At 39.3% G+C, this 23,816-nt stretch overlaps 1 protein-coding gene across 2 annotated transcripts in view; it reads left to right on the forward strand.

Annotated features, from left to right (window-relative positions):
- The window catches only part of CHCHD3 (coiled-coil-helix-coiled-coil-helix domain containing 3), a 176,865-nt gene that overhangs the window by 54,043 nt on the left and 99,006 nt on the right, over positions 1–23,816 (forward strand). For both annotated transcript variants that reach the window (XM_082486897.1, XM_082486898.1), the window contains exon 4: positions 772–916. In XM_082486897.1, the coding sequence (XP_082343023.1) occupies positions 772–916 (145 nt within the window). The remainder of the gene's footprint in view (positions 1–771; positions 917–23,816) is intronic.

The following is a 23,816-nucleotide window of genomic DNA, read 5'->3' on the forward strand; positions in this document are numbered from 1 at the left end:
ACGGTGTTTGATACTGCCATTACTATTCTGAGTTCCCTAATGCTGACTCTGTGTTCCGTGTCACAACACACATGCAACAGATAAGTTTTATTAGCTAAACAATTTATACCTATGTATTTTCATGGAAATTAGATACGGTGTGTTTATATCAAGTACTATAGTTGAGACTTCTTATGGTTTGTGACATATAAATGTTGAGAATTTTCTGGTGCTGGAGTTCCCTTTATTAACTCTGTTGCAACAAGTTCAATAGCTATTTTCATCTCAGCCTCTCAAATAGCTGGGAAAGGTTTATTATGGATGTTCAATTTTTTTGCAGCGTGGTAAATAGATACGGTATTTGGGTTTGTGGTGTGTCCAGAGATAGGAAAGCAGAAGAGATGGAGTTTTTAGCTGGAGATCGGGTGCCCACCGGCTGGTGGGGAGAAGGATTTTCCTGGAAAAAGGGTTCCTTAAAAACAGAACAAAAACAACCAAGCAAGGGAGCTCTGTGCTTATTTGTGTTACTTAACGGTATATTTTCATAAAGCTCTTGATTTAGTTGTCTTTTGTGTGATTTAACGAATAGCGATACTAAGGATTGTAGCTTTTGTGTATTCTGACACTGCAATCTGTAATAAACTCCTTGAATTTTTAACAAATATTTGTATATAGGTGTTTTAAGAAGCAGATAATACTGTATTACAATGACTGCTTTTAAAGTGCCTGTGTCCTCTTGAACTACATTGGGAAAACAGACCTTCAATGTAAACTTCCCTCCACCTTTTGTAGGTTGAAACAAGAACAAATGTATGTACGTGATGAGTTTGGCAAACTTCTGGAACGCGAAAGGATTTCTTCAAACGAACATTTGACTCGAGCCATTCTTCGAGAGAGAGCTGCGACAGAAGAGGAGCGTCAGAAGGCACAGCGTTTCGTAAGTTCAGAAACTTTTATAGATGTCTCAGATCTGTCAAGCAGCCGTGTCTTCAGACCCGTTTCAAACTGTTGGTACAAGAGGAAAGCAGATCTCTCCTTGTTATTTGTTTTTGCTTTATTACTACTTGATAGTATGTAATTTTATTCTTATTATTTTTTTCTATATGCCTGTCTCAAGAATAGCTGATGAGAAAGAGGCGAAACTTTCTGAAGGCTGCAAATAGAATATGTCTTCGTGTGTGTATAATATTAAATGTCTCTTTTTCAGAGACTGGAAGAGGAATATGATAGTCTAGGTCTATTTACTAAATTTGGTTGTTCTGTGTTAAAAAGTTGCAGAATACAGGAGAATTTTTCTAGATATTAATTACTTCATATTTAAAGGAAATCTGTAATATTTCTGGGCTACGAGTCTGGCTAACAATAAGATTTCAAAAAGTATTGTTTTTGAAGTCTCTTATGTGCTAGAAAAAAAAAACAACCAAACAACAAAAAGTCTAACTTTTGATGATTTCCTCAAACCTTGAAACCAGCTTAGTGAAAAATTCTGCATCAAAGAATCATATTTCATTAGAGCTGATGTACAAAAACTTCCTGACAAGGAAATTGTAAAATATGGCTGGCTGTTTTCCTCTGAAAACTGTCAGTATATATTTCAGTCCATTTCAGATGTCTGACAGATTTATAACTTCTTACTTGTAGTGGTTGCTTGCTATATTGAGTCTGTATTGACTCTTCTTTGTAACAATAATCTTTTTTTCTCTGAGGTATGAATGTGCCTTTTTTTTTTTTTTAATTACTTGAGTACAAATAGTAAACAAATTGGTATTTTCAAGGAAAAAAGTTTAAAATACTTATGTGAGCATTCCTATTAAAATAAATGGAATTACTTATTTCAGCATCTATACAAATATTTGTTTGGCTCTCCGTATCTGAAATAAAATCAAAGCTTTCTAAGTTTTATTGGTGGGTAACATAGCAAACCAATCACTTCAATAAGAAAGAGCTTTATTTATGCTGTGTAAGTAAAAATCTCGTGCCCGTTTTATGTTTCCAAATCACAATATAAAAGCAAACAAATTTCACCTAAGTACACCTGAGTATTAGGATCTTTTGCAGATGTTTCCCAGTGCTTTTTCATTTCTATGGTAATGTTGTTGTTTAAGAATAATTACAGTAAGGTAAACAAACGTTTAGTATTTTGTCATTTTAAAATACAGAAACAAAGGAAAACGGAGAGGAATTATGACCAAGGTACAGCCTTAGTCTTATGCCTTAAACCCTTGGATTCTTAATATTGTGCAGGAGAGATAAGGCTGTTGTGGCCTCAACTTAATGAGGAGCTGAAGATTTATAATGGGGAATATTATTTGCATAATTACCGGGGGGTTGCGTCTTTCACTTGCGACCGTAGTTAGCACTGTGCTTTTGAGAAGCCAAATGCTTGAGAGATTTCTTATTGCGGATATCAAACTTTTTTTTTTTTAGCCATTATGCCAATTTCATTGTTAATTTTTACTTAGTCTAAAATATTTAAGTTAGCACTGCCTATGTGAAGCAATTTGGAATTGCTGTTAACTAATCTTGAACCTTATCAGCACACCTGGGGAGTGGCGTTTCAAGGTGTGTGGTGTCACTGAATGTTGACTTAGAATCATAGAATCATAGAATCAGTGAGGTTGGAAGGGACCTTTAAGATCATCAAGTCCAACCATTAACCTACCCTGATAAAAACACCACCACTCCTAAACCATGTCCCTAAGCACCTCATCTACCCTTTTCTTAAACACCTCCAGGGATGGTGAATCCACCACCTCTCTGGGCAGCTTATTCCAATGTTTAATAACCCTTTCAGTGAAAAAATGCTTCCTAATATCCAATCTAAACCTGCCCTGACATAACTTGAACCTGTTTCCTCTTGTCCTATCACTTGTCACCAGGGAGAAGAGGTCAGCTCCCATCTCTCTAAAACCTCCTTTCAGGTAGTTGTAGAGGGTGATAAGGTCTCCCTTCAGCCTCCTCTTCTCCAGGCTAAACAACCCCAGATCCCTCAGTCGTTCCTCATAAGGTTTGTCCTCCAGACCTCCAGACTTGGAAGAAGAACACACAAATGGTACTAATGAAATGAAGGAAACACCTCAAAATCCTACAGGATGTCGCCTCACGTGGAGGAGAGCATGACTCGCTGCCTTTCCATGGTGATGGCATCGCTACCATGTTTTTTTTACAGCTGACTACCAAAAACGTGCTTTTGTGGAAGCGTAGGCATGTCAAGGCACAGATATTCCACATGGGACGAGAAGGAAGGTATCCGAGCTCTGCTAGTGCCTTCGCATCCCAGCGTAGTCATTTTGGTTTTCATATGTGGAATTTTAAAATGTCTTGAAGTTCTTTGGCGAAAATGGCTATGCACGTTCGCTGTTACTACTGCGAATTTGTCATTTCCACTCTAGGTTGTTCGTTTTTTGAAGTGTACTGTAAGACAACAAAGCAGCAAGTAGGCTTTGCGTGCTCGTTTCCTTAAAGTGAGTCGAAATAGTAAAACGGAGTAATTCTCAATGTTTGCTTCCTTGCAAGTCCTCCGATAAGTTGCCTCCTTTATTTTTCTCGAACTGGTCGGGTTTTATTCCCTTGGCTTCATTGCTGATGTTGGCTGTTTGTTTCATGCATCCAAGCTGAATTTATAAAATCTGTGACATGGGGGGATATATTTGTGTGTACCCTTTGTCAGGTAGAATGAGTAATTCCATGTTCTAGTAAACTGCTACAGTAGGTTTGTATTTTAGGTAGCCCAGGTTTGATCTTGCCTCTCAGATTCTTTTTGGAGGAAAAAAAAAAAAAAAGAGTGTTTCTGAAACATCAGTAGCATTATCTACAAAATTAATTCCTTTGCTGCTGCTAAATTGTTTAAGTAGTGCACAGGAAAAGAAATTATGATTAGAAAGGAAGAATTTTATTTGTTCTTTAAAAAGGCTGCTAATTCAGTTTTAATAAATAGGCCTAAAATTGTTAGATTGAAGTAATGTTTCCCATTCTTAAGCAGTTTTAACACCAGCTGCTGCTTATAGTTTCAGAGAGAAGAAACTTAATGTTAACAACCCAAAAGTTTGCATTAGTTCTTCATACAAACAAAATAAAAATTATAAAATGAAGCTAAAATGAAGAGCTAAACTCATAAAAGCTTTGCAAGTGCCAAGAACTATAGAAAGACATCATTTGTCTCTAGGCGAAGTATTCCACTTCTTGATAAAAGAAACCTAAATGGAGTCAGCAGAGCGTGGATTGCAAGCTAAGGCAGAGGGTGGCATCCTTAAAAACCACCTGGAATAATTTTTAAGTGAGCAGAATGAGGATTGTGACACTTGTTAGCCTAAATGTTAGAAAGCAACCCCCCCCCCCTCCATCCCCTGGAAAAATAAAGTATGACAAAAAGGATTTTAAAGAACAATGAACAAGAGGTATAAAAGCTAACACACGGGTGTATGCACCCTCGCACCCACCCGCCGTGGAATCCCACCAAAGACTGCGGAGCCGGGAGCAGGAGCGGCACGCAGAAGAGGCCATGGCAGGAAAACACTCCCAATCAACGTTTTTCACATCTCTCTTCAGAGCGGAGGAACTTCCGAAAGTTCTCGTGCCAAAAACTTTGCGGAGATCTCCTCAAACAAGGTCTGAGATGTGAAGTTTCCGTAGAAAACGTGAAGGGAAATGGTCAGTTTTACCAATAAGAGCTCTTCAAGCCTGGATGGGGTTCATAAAAGCTCTGACAGATGACCTGACGATGGCTGAGCGACTGATGTGCTGTGTAAGCTGTTAGGGGAAGCTCCCTCGCTACAAGTGGACTGCAAAGTGGCTGATGGGATGTCAGCTTCTTCAAAACCAATTTTGGGAGAGATGCAGAGGTTTACAAACCAGTAATTCTGATTTTTGTACCGACCAAGGTAGAAATTACAATTTAGAGTGGAATTTCCAGACCCTGCCCAAAGCCCTAGCAATCCCTTGTAGAGGCAGCGTGAGGATTTGTTCGACTGTTGACGTGTAATTCAGCAGAAATAAATCCAGCTGCTGTCGATTCCTTTAGTAGTGCCTTCAGATGTCATTGACTTTGAGGAGTATTTCAGACATAGCCTAACTTTCCTTATCCTGCAGCATTTGGGTCTGGGCTTTACAAAGCGCTGCCAGCGAGACTCGGTGTGCCGAAGAGCTGGTGAGGTCTCACGTCTCCTCTGGCTTCTCGCCCCCCTCTGGCTGTGTCATCCCACCGTCTCCGTTGCAGTGGGGCTGATATTTGATGCTGGAAGGAGCTGACTTGGGAGAGCTTAGTCTTATGAGGACAAGTCTTATGATACAAGTCTTATGAGGAACGACTGAGGGCCCTGGGGGTGTTCAGCCTGGAGAAGAGGAGGCTGAGGGGAGACCTTATCACCCTCTACAACTACCTGAAAGGAGGGGGTAGAGAGGTGGGGGCTGACCTCTTCTCCCTGGTGACAAGTGATAGGACGAGAGGAAACGGGTTCAAGTTATGTCAGGGCAGGTTTAGATTGGATATTAGGAAACACTTTTTCACTGAAAGGGTTATTAAACACTGGAACAGGCTGCCCAGGGAGGGGGTGGATTCGCCATCCCTGGAGGTGTTTAAAAAAAGGGCAGACGTGGTACTTGGGGATGTGGTTTAGAAGCAGTTTTGTCCGGGTAGGGTAATGGTTGGACTTGAAGATCTTCCAACCCTTCCAACCTCAGCGATTCTGTGACTCTGTGATTCTAACTTAATCCTCCTTTTCCCCCCCCTTTTTTTCCCTTTTTCTCCTGTCTGGCAAGTGATGTGGACTAGCTTATTTTGAAGGGTCTGATGGACATTAATGTTAGGTGTAAGGGGTGCTTTGCTGATGAAGAAATTCTTTAGCTCTTTTTCTACCCATTTTCATCTCTGCACTGCAGTTCACCTCCTTTCCTGTAGTGTCAGTGCCGATGTTGTGGACTAAAGCAAAAATATTGCAAATCTGTCCTGGAGGCCTTTTTCAAACGCAGATGTGCCCGCAATCTGCTTTATAGCTTGACTACAAAAATAGCTGAATTGAAGAAATTGCAAACTGTGTATGGAGGACAAGTTGTCGGGGGAAGAAAACGAAAACTTCTTGAACTGGTCTTGCCGGCGAAGAGGGTGTTTTTGTACCTTTAGCTTTACTTACAGTCAGTTTTGAGACATGATATTTCCAAAGTATCTCTTGAGTGTGTTCACTGAAGGACAGAAGTGTGTGTGCTTGAAGTCGTACTTGAGAACTGACTGTAGCAGTGCAGCCGATTAAAATAAAAATGAATATTTCTTTCTTCCGTACCCTTAGCATGTATATGAATTTATTACAAATTTCTTGAAGGATAGGCAGAAAAAAAATAAATCTGTTATTTCAGTCTAGCCATAAGGAATTTTGGTAGTGGTGTGGTCCTCTTTAGCAAAGACCGGTTGCGTTGGAAGCCCCATGCTTCTGACTGCTCCAAGAATACGTGTGTGTTGTGTTTTACTCACGTAGGCAGCAGAACTCCTTTGCACTATTTATTGTTGGAGATCTTCGCTGCACATCTAAAAATTGTGGTTAGTTGAGTTGGGCATAGTCTTGTTGAGTGGCTTTAAATGTAGCTTTGCCATAAATAGCTTATTGACGTTCCATCACTGGAGTCATTATGTGAGTCAGGGTGAGACGCAGAGAATACGGAGTAAAAAAAATCAATAGTTATCCAAAGTGCAGAGGACCTGTTGTATTTCCATCTCCTTATAATGTCCTGGAGCTTACTGTTAACATATTTTCTTCGCTGTCTGGACTGAAATGAGCTTTCATTAAGACCCTATATGTTAGAAAATGGTTTTATTGAGCTGCCAATGACATTAAAGTCTCATTTCCCTTTGAAGAGGCACAGAAATATTGTTCTGTTCATTTGCTGTAACCATAACATTAAAATTTGATTATTGCTATCATTAGAAATCTGTATCCATACTAATACAATTATATATATTTCCCTGTGTATTGTTCCAGGCTTTCATTGAAGTACCTGTTAGAGAATGAAATCTGTTGTTGCTGAGGTATTTTTTAGTTTTGTAAATTATTTTCTACACCAAAAGGTCTATTAATAAATTCTGTGTTCAAAAAAATCAATTTGGTAGAAGTATCCTTATATTAAAAAGCACTTTTTGCACTTTAGGTGAATGTGGTAATCGGATTATTGGATATTTTTTCCTAGCAAAATCATATTTGAGATGTATAATTCTTCTTTTACTTTTCAGAGCCCTGAAATCGATAGACAAAATACATTCCTCGCTATATTAGAGCTGAAGCGCGTTGAGTTATACGTTAGGAGTGAATTTGACCTATTGTCATAATTGAATACATATTGTTAAAATGGAGTGTTTCACTCTGCTGTCTCTCAACTCCCGAGATGTTTTCCCTGTCATCCTTGGGTGGCGCGTCCTCGTCCCCGTGTACGTGGGCTATGCCGTGACCTTGGCTTCAGCGTTGCATTTATTTTCCCTGTCCTCAATTCATTAGCTTTGTCAGGAGGAGGTCCCCTATTTTCCATAAGCAGATTATATTCTGACCCTTCCTGCTCTTTCCAAACAGTCCTGCGCTAACCGCATTTTAAGGATGACTTCACTAGAAGATACCAGGGGGAAGAATTACTAAATGAGTTAAGGCATTAGTTCTCAAGAGGAAAGAAGTCTGTTTACAAACCTACGGTATTTATTACATACCTCATTTACCTCATTCATCATTTTAATAGAAAAATGAATCTTTTTAGATGATTCTGAAATAATTTGAGGTAAACTACATAGCCTGAGGCAAAACGTGATTGCTTACTGTAGGGAAGGCCACGCTCTTTCTGAAAAGTACAGTATGATTGGTGACTATAATTTACAATTGATGGTAGTAAAAATATGAAAGACTCATAGTTGAAAATTAGACTTAAGGTTTGGAAACCGGATGGTACCAAATGAAATCTAGTGGCAGTTGTTTTGTCTCTTGTTCTTCAGTTTGGTAATTTAGACAGTAGAAACTTCTTTGAAATCTCCTCGAAAGTCGAGATTTTTTGGAGATTTACTCATAAGATTTCATTCGGGTTTACGTCCGTGGTTCTTTTTTGCCGTGCGTTGTCGTTACTGCTGTTCAGAAATAGCAGTTCTGTTGCAGCAAACAGTCTTTTCGCATTAGCACTTTGTGATGGGCAAAAGTAATCTGTTTGGCTTTGTTCATGGTGTAGAAGACAGGGTGAAAGACACGAGCGGAGGAAGAACTTATTTTTGAATATTGAGGGTGTGATCTACCTTGGTTTTGTTTGGTTTTGTTTTGGGGGAGAGGGGTTTGGTTGCTTTTTAGAGAAGGAAGAGGGATACGATGAAGAAGTAATTTGCATTTTGAAAATGTTACATACTCCATTGCACTGTATGTGTTCATCTTCGTTTGAATAACCGTATTATTACGGATATGGCTTACGTCTCTCCTGGCACACATTTCTTCTCTCACTGACTCCCTCTCCCTCTCTTTCTGGTACTTCTACTGCAGCAGTAAGGTGGTTGGGACAGGAATCTGGCTTTCTGTCTTTTCTGGGATGTTAAATAGATGATGTGAAACTCTACAGTATGGAAAAGAAGTTATTGCTATGTAAACAGAGATCAATAATGTTTTTTTCCCAGCAAGGCAAGAAATGGGACTTCCTACCAAATATTTGCAAATCGTGAATGGTTTTCTTATCTGGACAAATATATGTACCTTGAAGAAATGGTGAAGACCTACTTGCGTGTCTAAAATTACTTTATTAATAAGAGTGAACAATTTTTCCCCCTCTTGATATAGTTAAACAGTAAAAATAATTTAAAATAGCCTGTGGGAGATAGTACTCTTTGTGTGTAGGTTGTAATCCCAATACGGTCTCTGTCACGTGAACTGTTAAGTGCATGTTTTATTTCATCTCCGAAACTGCCATTAAGGGTCTGTGAACTAGAATAAGAAGTTGCTCACCTGTATCTCTCTTCTGTCCCTTAACAGTGTCGTTTCTGACATTTGAAATATTTGTTTCAATGGAACAATACAAATAATTTTCTCCTTCATTCAGTTTTGCACTTGGCAACGTTATAGAAGTTTTTTTGTTGGTTTTTTTTTTTTTAAATTTTTTTAATTTTTGTATGTAATGGTTAATTTTTTTTCCTCTATGTTGAAGTTTGATGGATAGGAACAACACAGTAAAAATAGAAAATTTTGAAGGCAAGTAAGGTACATGCAGTGAGCATTTATTCTTTTAAATATTTCCTTTTGAAGGGTGAGAGGAATGTGTTTTGATAGTCAAACAGCATTTAAAAGTGTGCTGCTTTTTTTTTTTTTTTTAATTCTTACATAGCAAACCCCAAGATATTTGACAGCAGCAAAATTAATCACTGTGTTATCTCAGCATCCAGATGAAGATCTAGTGCTTTACAAAGCCTGCTGCTCCATCAATTTGTTCTTTTGGTTGAATTCAAATTGAGTTCATTTTTATAGATTCACTGCATAATACTCTGCTCTCTCCTCCCTCATTCATTAACCAATTTGTTCTTGCTACTCCCTTTTTATCGAATGGCTAACAAAATTGCCATGCTCTCTTTTCAAATGAATATCATCATTCCTTGTCACGCATGGGCAAAAAATAAGCATATTAATCCTTTTTACATATACCTTCCCTTCTTCCAGAGAGAAGACCCCTTTCTGCCCTCAAGATACCATGAAAAGAATGTTTTAAATAACGTTCTCTTGAAGCTTTGAGCACAATGCTTGTATATAAATATTCCTATCCAGTCTCCTTTTGATTACTTCTGGGCCTTTGGAGCATGTACACCCTGCCAGTTGTATGACACAACAACGGCCAAATCAAAGAATTGTCAAGACTTGTCCTTCTGCATGACATGGTACAAATACATGCAATGGATTAAAACACGTTCATTCGACAGAAGTCTTGAAACATAATACAGACGGTCCCCTCCGTTTCAACAAAACGATTTGCCGGGTCTTGGGACTCTCGTTCTGACTTGCATTTAATACTTGTTTACTGCCAGGTGAGGTTAATTTTGGCTAGGCAAATATTCCCTTGTCTTTCCTTTAGAGTACTCAAGTTCTCTTCCTCCCTTTGGGTTGAATTAGAAGACTTACAAGAAGAAAGGCTGTTTGGGGGAAAGGGAGGGTGGAAATTAAGAGCAATTTGTTTTGCTAAGGACCACCCGAACAATTAATAAAAGTCCTTATCTCATGATATCTGTAACTTATCTGAGGACTCCTCGCTGTGTAATGTGGGTGTTTTCTTTAGGAACACCAGCTGAAAGAAGGGGACCAAGCCATTGGAAGAGGACAGTTTGGAAAGGCTCTAGCCACCTACACATATATATAAAAATATATAAAAAATAAGTCACTATATTGATTAATGGTCTTGATGTTGCTGTTTTATGATCTTCGCTCTGTACGGTGGTGTAGTATTTGCTGTAATCAGGACTCTGCCTATTCTGTTGCAAGCTCTGACACAAGGGCCGTTCCTTTTGAAGTATCGAACTGAAAAAAAAAAAAAAAGAGGATTTATGTGAGTAGCAGCAAGATGACAAAATGGTACATACCATGTTCCTTATGGCTTAATTGGATAGTTTTATTTTGTAGACATCCCTTTTATTTTTGTATAACTCCCCTTAATTTTGTATACCTCCCCTTCTGTTGAGAGCAGCTGAGAATCTGGATACTGAGTTTTGTTGGCAGAGCCAGTTTAGCACTGAGTGGGATATGTGCTTCTTACATCTTGGAAATCCTGGAATAATGGACAATTTCTTTCCCCTGGGAGGCATGTTCTCTCTGTTTTCCAGGCAGTTTTGTGGTGACGCTATTTCTTGGGAATGGGAGGAGTGGAGGGAGGAGGAGAGGAAGAAATCTTGAATTTCCTTGTAGTTAAGGAGATGAATAGACTATGCCCCACCAAATTCTCTGTTCACAACTGTGCCCAACATTGGGTTTTAAACTTGAGAGTAATTAAGGGTGAGACACTGGTAGGTAAATAGTTAATTACATTGCCTCATTTAAGAGGAGCTGACTCTTGGGGAACTCAAAGATGTGGATGTCCATTTTCATTTTTGATCTACTACTTGGAGCTCTTTTGCATTCAGGAGTCCCATTGCCATTCTATTTTACATCTCTTTCCCAATTATCTTGTTGACTATAAGGACACAAGCTTTTTTCTTTTTTCTTTCTTTTTCCCCATTTAGTGCTTATTTTGTAGTACTATAAATTAGGGAATGGACCCTGTACTGCTTTCCTCTACCTTGAGTGCTATAAGGCATGGAAGTGACCTTCCAGCCTTAGTACCACCAGGGCAATGTTAACAAAGTGTTTTTCCTTATCCGTTTCTGAAAGCTTAAGTCTGGTGCTGTGTTTGTATGAGGGGGAGAGAGAAAATATACTTTAGGAAAGCTCTGTTAAATATCTGCAAACAAAAAAGCCCTTTGACTTTAACGTTGGTAAGGCCAAAGAGAGTGAAAGAACCATCTACATTATCAGCATTTGCAACAATCATGTCATATTCTTCTTTAACCAAAACACAAACGTAAGTGATGCCTGAGACATTTTTATTGTTTTTTTTTTTTTTTTTAATACTTTTTCTGCTCCTGGTGCACTTTGACATATTCTTTATTTATTAACAAAAAATTGAATGACTTGTGCTAGGAGTTATTGAACTAGTGAAACCGTGGGTGTCTCCATAGGTGAACTAAATGATAACTATGAAATACTGTTGCATGGTTGTGTGGGTTTTTTTTGTTTTTGTTTTTTTTTTTTTTTGTTTGTTTGTTTTTTTGTTTTTGTTTTGTTTTTTTTTTTCCCAGTTGAAATGCAGTTTTGAAGATTGCCAGGTTCTGGATCCTCTCCTTGTCCGTCAGTTCTCAGGCTTGGGTACCGCATTTGGTTAGCAAAGAGCCTACGAACACATAATGGACACAGGAAGAAATGATTTAACCTGCACCAAAGATAACAGTCCTTGAGAATTTGTGTATCACAAGCTAGAATGAAATGTGACCAAAAAGTGCCATCTTATAAAATTATTATTAGCTTTCTCATAATCATTGCCATAGGTTCGCTTGCACAATGCTGCAAGATTTGCTGGATGGTTTAAGATACTTGACGTAGGCTAATACTTACCCTGGTAGAGTTGATAGGGAATGGTATTGTGGAAAAAACCCAGGAGAGGTGTGACAAATTTAAAAAAAAAAATATCTCCATTATTGATGTAATTTTAAGTTTCCATGTCTTTTCACACTGAGGTCTCACTAGATGTCTGGAATATTTTGAGATACTTGAGTGTTGTAGCAATGGGTGCCAGTGTATGTAGAGCAGGTCTACGCAAATCCAGTTTAAAAGGGTATTTCAGTGAGAGGATGAGGGAAGAAAAAGGAAAGTCGTCGTTAAGTCTGTGGATTTGGGGGTTTTCTATATAGATGTTAAGAAATTTTTTGGTCCTATCGTGTATTACTTGTATGATATATTCTTCGGTAGGCGTGCCAGTATCTGCATGGAGGTAAAACCAGTCTGCCTCCTTGTTTTTTAAAGGAGTGAGGAGTTTAAAGTATAAGGGTTAATAAATTGGGAATGTTAATAAACCATTTTATTCAGTAATAAAAATTTTCTTGATAGTACAGTCCTCCGAAGACTGAGGGCTATTTCATTTCACTGTTCCCAATAGCACAGTGTGTCATCTCTGTCCTGCAAAGTGCAGTGGAGTTTGTAGCTGGAAATTCAGTCTCCATCCAAGACACGTAGCGATGACAGCCTTTGTGTGTACAATTGTATGCGTATGTGCTAGTCTCTCTTTCTCTGAGGTTGTGTATTTGGGGAATCTGACATACGTGTGGCTGTGTCACTCCCAATAAAAAAAAAAATAACCAAACTTTGATATATACAAGTAACGTAGAGAATTGAAACCGAGCCATTTCCTTTTCGGGAGGGACCTTCCACTTCAAAATATGCTGATTTTAACATGTAGCATACAATTTTATTTCTTTTAATCTTTATAATGAAGTTTGAAAGCAGAAACTGGTTTCAGCTGTTAAGTTTGCTTTTTAAAAAATGTCATAGGAAGGATATGGGAGAAATTTGTCAGCATTTATTTGTGGGAAGCCATAGCAAAAGAAGATAATACCTGCTTGACACATTGCTTCTTGGTTAATATGGCTGATGCTTATAATGTTATTGTGAACTTGGAAGATCCCCCAGTCTGTTAGCATGATAAGATACTGCGTTGTCTTTTTTCATAGGTGGTTGAATTCAAATCACGTTTGTAAATAAATAAATAAATAAAAAATCATTACTTCTCATTTTCCTAATTATCATGCAGATAAACAGTGGGGATCGTAACATTAGGGTAAGTAAGTGGCTTATGATTTTTGCCTCAGAGAAAGAAACTCTTGCTGTTCCCCCTTTTCCCCCCTTGGGCGATGCAGCAGTAATAAACGAGCAGGTCCAGAGTACTTTATGATGGATAGTTAATGGTGCTGTGCCTCAGCCAACAAGCTTCTTTCCGCAGCAGCTGTCACAATTCATAGTCATTAGCATACCTTTAATGGCTGCATTGCAAAATATTTCCTACTAGGGCGTTTTGCGTACATAAAGGACAAAAAGACATGACATTAGAATCATAGAATGGTTTAGGTTGGAAAGGACCTTGAAGATCATTGAGTTCCAACCCCCCTGCCATAGGCAGGGACACCTCCCACTAGACCAGGTTGCCCAAGGCCACGTCCAGCCTGGCCTTGAACACCTCCAGGGATGGGGCCTCAACAGCCTCTCTGGGCAACCTGTGCCAGTGCCGCACCACCCTCACAGCGAAAAACTTCTTCCTAATGTTCAATCTGAACCTCTGACAGTTTAAAGTCATTCCCCCTCATCCTATCGCTACATGCCCCAGTAAAAAGTCCTTCCCCAGCTCTCCTGTAGTCCCCCTTTAGGGACTGGAAGGCCACAATAAGATCTCCCGGAGCCTTCTCTTCTCCAGGCTGAACAGCCCCAACTCTTCAGTGGCTGAACTCTTCAGTGGTTCAGTGGCTGTACAGCCACTCCTCATAGGAGAGGTGCTCCAGCCCTCGGATCATCCTCGTGGCCCTCCTCTGGACATGCTCCTTCTTGTGTTGGGGACTCCAGAGCTGGATGCAGTGCTCCAGGTGGGGTCTCACCAGAGTGGAGTAGAGGGGAACAATCGCCTCCCTTGACCTGCTGGCCACACTTCTGATGCAGCCCAGGATACCGTTGGCCTTCTGGGCTGCGATTGCACATTTCCGGCTCATGATGTGCTTCTCACAGCACCCCCAGGTCCTTCTCCTCAGGGCTGCTCTCCAGCCATTCCCCGCCCAGCCTGTATTTGTGCTTGGGATTGCCCCAACCGATGTGCAGGACCTTGCACTTGGCCTTGTTGAACTGCATGAGGTTGGCTTGGGCCCACCTCTCCAGGGTGGACCTGTCCAGGTCCCTCTGGATGCCATCCCACCCCTCCAGCATGTCTACCTTGCCAAACAGCTTGGTATCATTGGCAAACTTGCTGAGGGTGCACTCGACCTCACTGTCCATGTCGCTGACAAAGATGTTGAACAGTACAGGCCCCAGTACCAACCCCTGAGGAACGCCACTCGTCACTGCTGTCCGCTTGGACATCGAGCTGTTGACCGCAACTCTTTGAGTGCGACCGTCCAGCCAGTTCTTTATCCACCGAGTGGTCCATTTTACATTGAGTAAAGAGTTCTGTGTGTAAGTGAATGGGTTTGGCCCAGTGTAATTTGGAGAGTGTACGCATGAAGGGTGGGAAAGTAAGTTGAAAATTATTGAAGTAATTTCAGGGGTAAATACAGGTTGACTTTCAAAGTCTATTTGTGACCGTGTGTCTGTGTTTAAACCTGTGAATAACCCAACAAAGAGCCTTCTGCACCTTTTTGTTGGGTGGCTCTTACGTTTACAGCAGAGAAAGACTGCTCTGAAATCTTCTCGGAGAGAAGAGAGTTACTGTATGCAACGACGATAGCAGCGTTATTTCTAGCGTGTAAGACAACTGAAGGGCTACCAAATATTCAAGTCATGACAGCAGACTCACAGTGATGGCTTAATGTACCTGCTATTTTGGTGCAAGAGAAAAAGTACTTCTGTAGAAGATCTATCAGACTTTCTTTTAAACCTTCTGAAGGTAGGCAAGAGGGATGTTGGAAGGAAGGATAATGAGCGGGTGTTGTTTCTGCCTCAGTAATGGGAGACCTTCTAAGAAGTACTCAGATAAGTAGGTTAGTTGGATCTTTGTTTTATGTTGTAGTAACTCATGTAATATTTTAATTTTCCTTCTCACTTTTATCTGCCCGTTTGAAGTGCAGGGGAAAAAAAAAAAATCATAGTTATTTCTTTTGAAAGTAATGATGTTGGAAGAAGATACTGAACTTGAGAAAAGCCTTCTTTGAACATACTACCTGCAACTGAGCTGTTCTACAGAAGAAAAATAGTGCCTGTTGTTTTCTCTTGCAGTTTGGTATGTCTTAAAAATTCATTTAAAAATTTTATATGAATGGACTTGACCTTAAGGTGAAAAAGGGGATATTAAGGCAAGCCTTCATTTATTTTAAGCGGATTTTCCTGCTAGATGACGTTGTTTGCTGCTGCTGCCAATTTTATTCCTGTATTACTGTTTGTTTTGAAGGCTTATGGAAAAATTAAGCTCTTTTTTGTAGAAGAGTAACTTTGTCTTCCTGCAGTAGAATTGTAGAAAACTGGTGATCAAGATCCATCAATTATAAATGCAGTTAAGTAGCTGTAGAAAGAAAAAAGGGTGATGGCATAATTGCTGTGAGTCAGTGGGGCAGGAGTGTGTGTTTGCCTTAAAGTGAGAGCGAGGTCAGAACCCTTGAAGGATCTTTTAAAATCTGTCAAATGTTTGACCTCCTTATTTTGTTGATTTTTTTATTTTATTTTATTTTATTTTTAATTTGTATAGTCAATCGTGGTATATTAGGGGAGCAGATCCATGTAGCCTTGAGGAGTAAGAGATGTTCTACTGGAAGATGAGCATGAAGTACCCTGAGGAGACTGAAATCCGTGGCAATACAGATTGACAGGGTGCTAGTGCTGATCAACATTTCCATTCATGTTTTATTGGACAAAACAGATTCTGAGAAAAACTTCAGTGCCTTTCGTGAACAGTGGCTAAATAGTTTTTAGAGTGGATATTATGAATTTCTCATTGTTGCCCAGTTTGAAAAATTGCTGGTTGCAGTGTGCTCTGCCACTTGAGAACTTTTGACTACTTGAATTTTGCAGTACTAGTGCACAGTATATTTTGGGGTGCGTGATAGCTCTTTTGGCTACCCCAACAAGTAAATCTGTCAGTCTGTTAGTAGTTAAGACTGCAAAATCTACCAGAGGTGGTTAGTGTTACTTTTGGAGAGAGAGGAAAAAAAAAATTACACAGGTATTGTGAAAATTAGGCGCTAGTGACTTTCAGTTGGGTACCCCGCTCCGGTGAACTCAATTGATTGTGTTGGACTTCATTTCTGTACTCTAAACTCACTTTGTACGGATGTGACATGAAGCATCAACTTATCTGAAAGCACTATAATTTTTTTTTTTTTTTTTCATTCAGTATTCCATTTGGGTTGGTATGTTTCATTTTAGAGGGCTGTAGCATCCGTTGGACGTGGAATATAACGGAAAAAGCTGTGTATAATTATCTATTCAGAGAGTCCTGGCAGTCTGATGCCCGAGAAAGTGTAAACACGATAAATATGTTAGATTTAAAGATCGTATAAACCCAGTTCAGAGCTGAAGTTCAACAGATAAGAAATACCAGATAAAATACCTTCTGAAATCATGATTTTGCGATGTTGTTATTGTTTTGATGTAGCTTACTTGACTGTAATTTTTTCTGGTTTAGAAAACAAATCTTCTTCCTTCTCTTTGTCTTTCCAAACTCCCATGAAAGGAAAGTTGTTTAAGTTCATGTGAGATTTTAGATATTAGGGAAAGTGATATAACTATTATTCCATGTGAACTACTAGAGAAACCCAGGACATTCATCTTGTCGTGCCCTCTGTAAGCTTTACAAGTTGTCCTGAAAATGAAGAGTAGTCTTGACAGCTGGGAGTTCTGAGTCAATCAGATTCTGCGTTCACAAACACCGGGTCCGGCAGGACGCCTTCCCTGGGCGTCTCCCTCGCCGACTGTGTCAGGGAGTTATCCTCAACACACTCCGGGAACCTCCAAGACTGTTTCCTCTTTGCTGTATTTTATTTCCAGCAAACATCTGGTAAGTTGAAGTCCCCCAGGAGAACAAGGCTAGCGATTGCGAGACTTCTTCCCAGCTGCTTATAGAATATTTTGGCTGCCTCTTCATCCGTGTTGGGTGGTCTGTAACGCACTCCCACCATGAAATCTGCCTTGTTGGCTTTCCCCCTGATTCTTACCCATAAACGCTCAACCCTCTCATCCCCATCATTAAGCTCTAGACAATCGAAACACTCCCCAACTTACAGGGCCACCCCACCACCTCTCCTTCCTCGCCGGTCCCTTCTGAACAGCCCGTAGCCGTCGATAGCCACGCTCTGGTCATGGGATTCATCCTGCCACGTTTCAGTAATGGCAAATAAGTCGTGGAGGCTCCACTGAGTAGAAAGCGAATGGCAAGTAGTTTTATTTTGTGGAGAGGATGACACAAGGCTTTTGTACGGATGGTGGAACAGTAAGGAGACAACTACTTTTCCTGATAGCTTTCAGGGCAAGTCTGATCAATAAATAGGAGGAAAAATGCAGGCGTTCAATCACAATTACTCACAAAATAAGTTTTACTGTCAGTTCAGGTTTACTTTCAAGTGTGTGATGGTTAATTATGCAGAGGATGAACAAATCTGAATAGGGGAATCTCCAGTCTATGCTGCCTTAAAAGCTTAGAATTTAGATTATCTACCCTGTAGTGGTCTTGCTGTAAGCTTTTATCCAAAGTGTGGCTGCACAGTTCATTTGCAAGCAGAGCTACGTTTTCTCTGCCTCCATTTCAGCTGGTTACAGGTCTAATCAGCTGTGCCAGAACTTTTCGCCCTAGGATCTCTCTATAATTGAAGAGAAATAGATGCTTTTATGATGTGATTCTGACCTGTTTCAGGTATCAACTTTATGATGAAGTGAATTATCTCGTGGAAGTTTTCCATTTCTTTGTATATGACTGTCTGGGCTTGAGGGGGGCTCTAGCTGAAATGTGGTTGACTTATTGTGTAGACATCTTATTCAGTTCAGGTGATTTGCACCCAAAACATATAAATATTATAATGGCACCCACATCCATGTCACACAAAATATGCTGATAATAAATTAGACAATGAGTCATAATGAAAACTATTCCTATTATTTGTGTTTTGTTATGGGGGGTTTTCCTTGTCCTTAATTTTTTTTCTTAGAAACTTTGCCTAATCCAAACATAGAGAGAGTTGGGGTTGTTCAGCCCAAAGAGAAGGCTCTGGAAAGACCTTATTCTGGCCATTCAGTATATAAAGAGGGCTTACAAGAAAGACAGAGGACAACTTTTCATCAAGGCCTGTAGAGACAGGACAAGAAGCAATGGTTTTAAACTGAAGAGAATAGATTTAGATTGGACAGGAGGAAGAAATTTTGTACGATGAGGGTAGTGAGAGGGTGCCCAGAGGAGCTCTGAATGCCCCATCACTGAAGATGTTCAAGGTCAGGTGGGATGGGGCTCTGAGCAACCTGAAGTAGTGCGAGATGTCCTTGCCCATGGAAGAGCAGATGGACTAGATGCTCTTCAAAGGTATTTTCCAACCCAACCCATTCTGTGATTCTGTGTCAGAACCCATTTATTCTTTATAATCATTTGTGAAGAATTGGTGGGAGTTCACGGTTGTATACGGGCTTCCTTTTTCCTTTGTGATGTATAGTACATTCTGTAGTTCTAGTTTTTTTAGGTTTTAACTATTTGGTGTTAAGAGCCCTTTCATCCCATGGGTAATCACAAATTTCTACTCATTCATGTATTCCCCGAGAGTGGAACATGTTCCGCAAGATTATGGAGCGAGTGACTATGGCCACAAGGGGAATGGTCTTAGTGCATCTTCCCACAGCGGTGATTTTGATGTCACAGTGTCAGGCTGTGCGCCGGTTTTGAGACAAGGACTTCCCTAAATTTCTGGAGGAACTGACAACAGTTCTGTGATTTACTGGAATTTCATGCAGTTCAGCAGTGTGTTCTCAGCGGGATACTATGATAGTGCTTTAAGAAAGTAGTAAATAGGTGGTATAAGTAATTCCTTTAAGTTAGAGTTTACATAGAACAATTTTTAAAATTGTTGCATCTGTCATAATTGTAAATGGGTAGAGGACATTGCTGAGTGTGGAGCTAGCAACAAAAAAACCCAGAACTTGTACTACTAGTGAGGAGAAAAAAAGCTATTTTATACTCCATTAAACTGTTACACATCATAAATAATTTATGCTCAGCTTGCTCTGTTCTGTAGCAAAGATGATAAACTAGTCATTTTAGGAGCATTTTAATGAATGTAATAGTTTTCTTGACTTTCTCTGTAACAGAAATCCCGTTCCTCTGGTATTCCCCTCGTCATTATATGTATGTAACTGGGTTAAATTATAAGAATACATTTAAAAGTGAGTCCTTGAGTCTTACTCTATGAATTGCGCAGGTATTTAGGAATGGATTGAAAATACATGTAGTTTTGTTCATGTTACTTAATATAATAAGTTTATATTGGTTATTTCTGTCACTATCAAAAGTGTGTAAACACCCCATGTGGTGTTATGAGGATATCTGTATTCCCAGGCTGGAATATTCATAGTTTTGTCCTTTGCTTTGCCAGTGAGAATTCCTTACTTTTTCATTAATTTAAAAGCAAACAAACAAACAAACAAAATAGCAGTGTAAAAATTGAAGTTGGTTGGAGATAAAAAAAATATCTTTTGGACTACAGCATTGTTAAATACGGAATTTTAAAGTTAGGTTTGACTCAGATTTTCAGAATTGCAGATAACTAGCTCTGTATTCAGACATTTACGTTTCTCTTGTGTAGTTGGGTGCTTCTGAGCACGTTACTTGTGTATTTTACTGAAATGGGCTACATGTTCTGAAAATCTAAATAGCTGAAATTGTACTTCACTTAGAGTTGCCTCATTTGCTTTTGATAATGGAAGTAGAAAATGTGATATTACAAACAGGTAACAGTCTGTTCAGATGAGGGATTCAGTAGAAGAGGAGGACTCGTGTTTCACTTTCAGTAACACCGCTGGATTTCGGCATGAATCCGGGGAGTGCTGGTAGTAGAAATCACAGTACAGGTTCAAGTTTTGATATTGTGAGTTCATCCTTATTAAAATTGAAATACTGTAAACTCTTTCTTTATTTTTCTGCCATGAACTGAAAGATTTTCAGAAAGAATAATCTTTCTGGCAATTAATTAATCTTGTTTATACTCCTACGCAAAATACAATGCCTGACATTTCACCCATACTACTGCTAGAATAATGGATACTTCTGTGTAATACCATTTCGGTGTATTTACTGGTGAATTCAAAATGATGGCATAGAATTTGTGTGCGTGTGTGTTCTTCAAAATATTTTTGAATAGGATTGGTGGGTCTTACTAATACAAGTATCACCTTAAACTTGTGTTGCAGTAAAAGGAAAATCAAGTAGTTTGGGTCTCTTTAAGAGAGAACGAGTGTTAAATTATCTCTTAAATTTTTTTTCGTTATTACCTGCTCCTTTAAAACTTTTTAAACTTTGCAGATTGGATACAATATTGGAGAAAATAGTTTGTAGGGAATTAAATTCATGGTACTGTGCCAGGAGATTACTCTGACTAGGAACTGTCCTCTGACAAATTGGTGATCGTTCCCTTTATGTAGTACATTGCAGAAACAGCAACCGCCATATTAAATCTTAATCAATAACAACGTTTCACTAATTACAGGAGCGAGTTTATATATTGGATAAATTGCTGTTTGTAAATGTTGTATTATATTAACTAAAACAGCTAATTACCAGCAGCAGAATAAACATAAGGTTTGCTAAAAGCTTCCATCCGTAGCTTGGAGCAGTCGCTGCTGCCTAATATTTCAGTCAATGTGGAAAATAAGGTAATGACATTATAAATACATTTATAATGCAGGACAATTTCTTCTAAAATGCATGTAAGTATTATTGCTTTACTATGAAATATGATTTATTTAATGCATTTCAGCCCCCATAATATTAAGATATAATTGAGATGGGGGGAAAAAAAATTGCATGCAGTCAGAGTCTGCATGAAAGTGAATCATGGTCTAAATTGCCAGTAATTTTAAAGGCACTTAGGGGAATCGTGAAGTTTATATAATGCAGTCTTTGCTTTAAAAAATGGGAAGAAAACAACCGTCCAGACTTTCAAGTTTTATTTGACTTCAAATATTTTTTTGTATGCTAATGAGAGTCTTGCTCAGAATGAATAAAGAGAAACGCTACAATTTTACACCTGTGTCAGGCTTAAGAAATGAATCCGGAGCTGTTGAGAGATGGACATTTATGGTGAATATTCAGTAAAATAGCAGTCAGTAGCGTGCAGTTTGGATACCGCCATATGAAGGGAATGAGTGATAACACAAATGATGCCGGTGATGCTAGACGGGAATCATTTACATGGCGCTGGGACTTCTGATGATTATTGCTTTCAAAAGACTGAAAATCACAGGTCTCGGCTTTATGGTTTAATTACCCGCTAAACAATTGCGAGTGATTTCATTAAATCACAAAGCTCCCAAACAAGAACACCAGTAACTGCAGCCACGCCTGAGCAATTCCAATTTTCCTGATAACGGCCACCAAACTGTGTTTAGCCGAACAGAAACTGTCCGTTTGAAAGAAACCGGTAGTGTGCGTTATCTTCAAGCGTGTATTTTGGTCCAAAGCCGTAGTACAGAATTCTTAGCAACCCATACTTCCGTGACAAGGTTCACTGTATCTCAGCGGATGATAAAATTAGTGCTTGTAAAATACAGCTTTTCGTATTTTTTATGATACGTAATAATTAAACTTCTTGTGAAGAAATGACTTCATGCTTTTAAGACATCTGTCATTTCTTGTGTCAAAGATATTAATAATCCCGTAGAATATAAATGATGCACCGTTGCACATGATTTCAGTTGGCAGCCGGAACATCACGGGGCTGAAGCTGAAATGGGACGTCAGTAGACGTCTCATCCCTGTCATTTACTGCCTGGACAGGCTCTGGGCTCTGTGGCGAGCGTCTTCTTCTAGATCCAGTGCAGAAAGTTACAGCCCCTCGGCGTCTCCCCTCGCTCGAGGTGAGTGTCCCTCGCCAACTGGCCTAGTAGCAATTCACCCGAGCGCTTCCCTAATTTGCTTTGGGCACAAATCTGTTTGCTGAAATAGTTTAAATGAATGGCGTGAGCTAAAGTGATTCCCTCGCAGCGAGATTCACGCGAACCACTCCTCCGTAGGCGCGTCGGTGGGATCAGTAACCTTTTCAGTGGGAGCAGCTGCACCTGGAAGATGATGTTGAGTCTCATCTGACCCAAATTAATTTAAATCTCTTTGAATGATTTAGTTACTTTGTTAGTGGTACGGGCTGGAAAATTCTACGAGCCTTTTTAATATTAACTCCAGATTACTGGATGTAATCACTTTTTTAATAAAGGAGAACTTTGAGGCTGGCAAACCGCGTTGGTTTTATTTTGTTTGATTAATTAAAAAGCATGGTAAGGATGAATAATAAACATAAAGAATTGGTAGCTTGACTGCAACGCCACGACTCCCTTGTCTCTGTATACTTCTGTACGCTGTTGCCAAGAGATTTTGTGAGGATTGATTAAAATAGTTTGAAATAAGGCACTGTCTATAGAAGTTCAAAGTAATTGGTATAAGTGCTTTTATTAATAAAGAGCGCTTCCATAGAATGAATTCTATCTTGGGGGCTCTCAAAGGGCTTTTACAAGTTAAATATATAATTAAGTATATTATCTCACACTATTCACAGAATTATTTTTTTTTTCTCTGTGGTAGAACACAGTAGCAATTTATGGTGGGAAGATGTACTGTTACATGAGACAAATGCAGTACTGGTGGTGTTGAAATTCGGTGTACCGAGATGACTTAGCGCAAAACAGAACAGAAAGAGGAAGACCAGTATAAGCTCAGCCCAAAGTGAATCAGCAGCCTGAGCTTAGGCAGGCAAGGCAAGTATTGCGTTCAGAATAGAGGACGTTGAATTAATATCCATTTTGTGTGGAGCTTTAACGACTTCTAGTCAGGGACTTAACTCCAGAAGTAGTAATTACAAGCCTGTTGCTTTTCAACATAACGCCGCCATGGATAGCCGTATTTTTGCATTATGTCTGATCGGATTTAGCAGTCGGTATTTATTTGGGACCAGCTTTGTGTAGAAGCACTGTACTGAGCGGAGTTGTGTAGCCACAAAATTCTTCACTTTGAGTTAGCGGCAACAGCAGCAGCACCATGAAACGGAAGACGTGGAAACTGGGGCTGCTTCTGGCAGTGAGCTGAGGTGGCGTCGGAGGAACTGAAATCTGAAGTGTCCTCAAAAAGGCTCTGCTCTGGCTTGAAATGTTCAGAAGAGGTGAGATTGATCAGGGCTGATATGCAGATAGGTGCAGAAGCCCACAGAGATGAATTTAGTATTTTTTTTTTTTTCAGTCCGTGGAATAAGTAATAATAATTAAAAAAAAAAAAAAGGATTGTTTTCAGTAGGCTTATACAAGATTTTTTTTGTTTGTTTGTTTTAAGGTAATAATAATAGTTTTTTGAATAGACTGATTTGATTCTTTTCACAGAACCACAGACTGGTGGGGGTTGGAAGG

Source organism: Vanellus vanellus, assembly GCF_965231255.1.
Source record: "Vanellus vanellus genome assembly, chromosome: 1".
In the NCBI taxonomy this organism is placed as follows: domain Eukaryota; kingdom Metazoa; phylum Chordata; class Aves; order Charadriiformes; family Charadriidae; genus Vanellus; species Vanellus vanellus.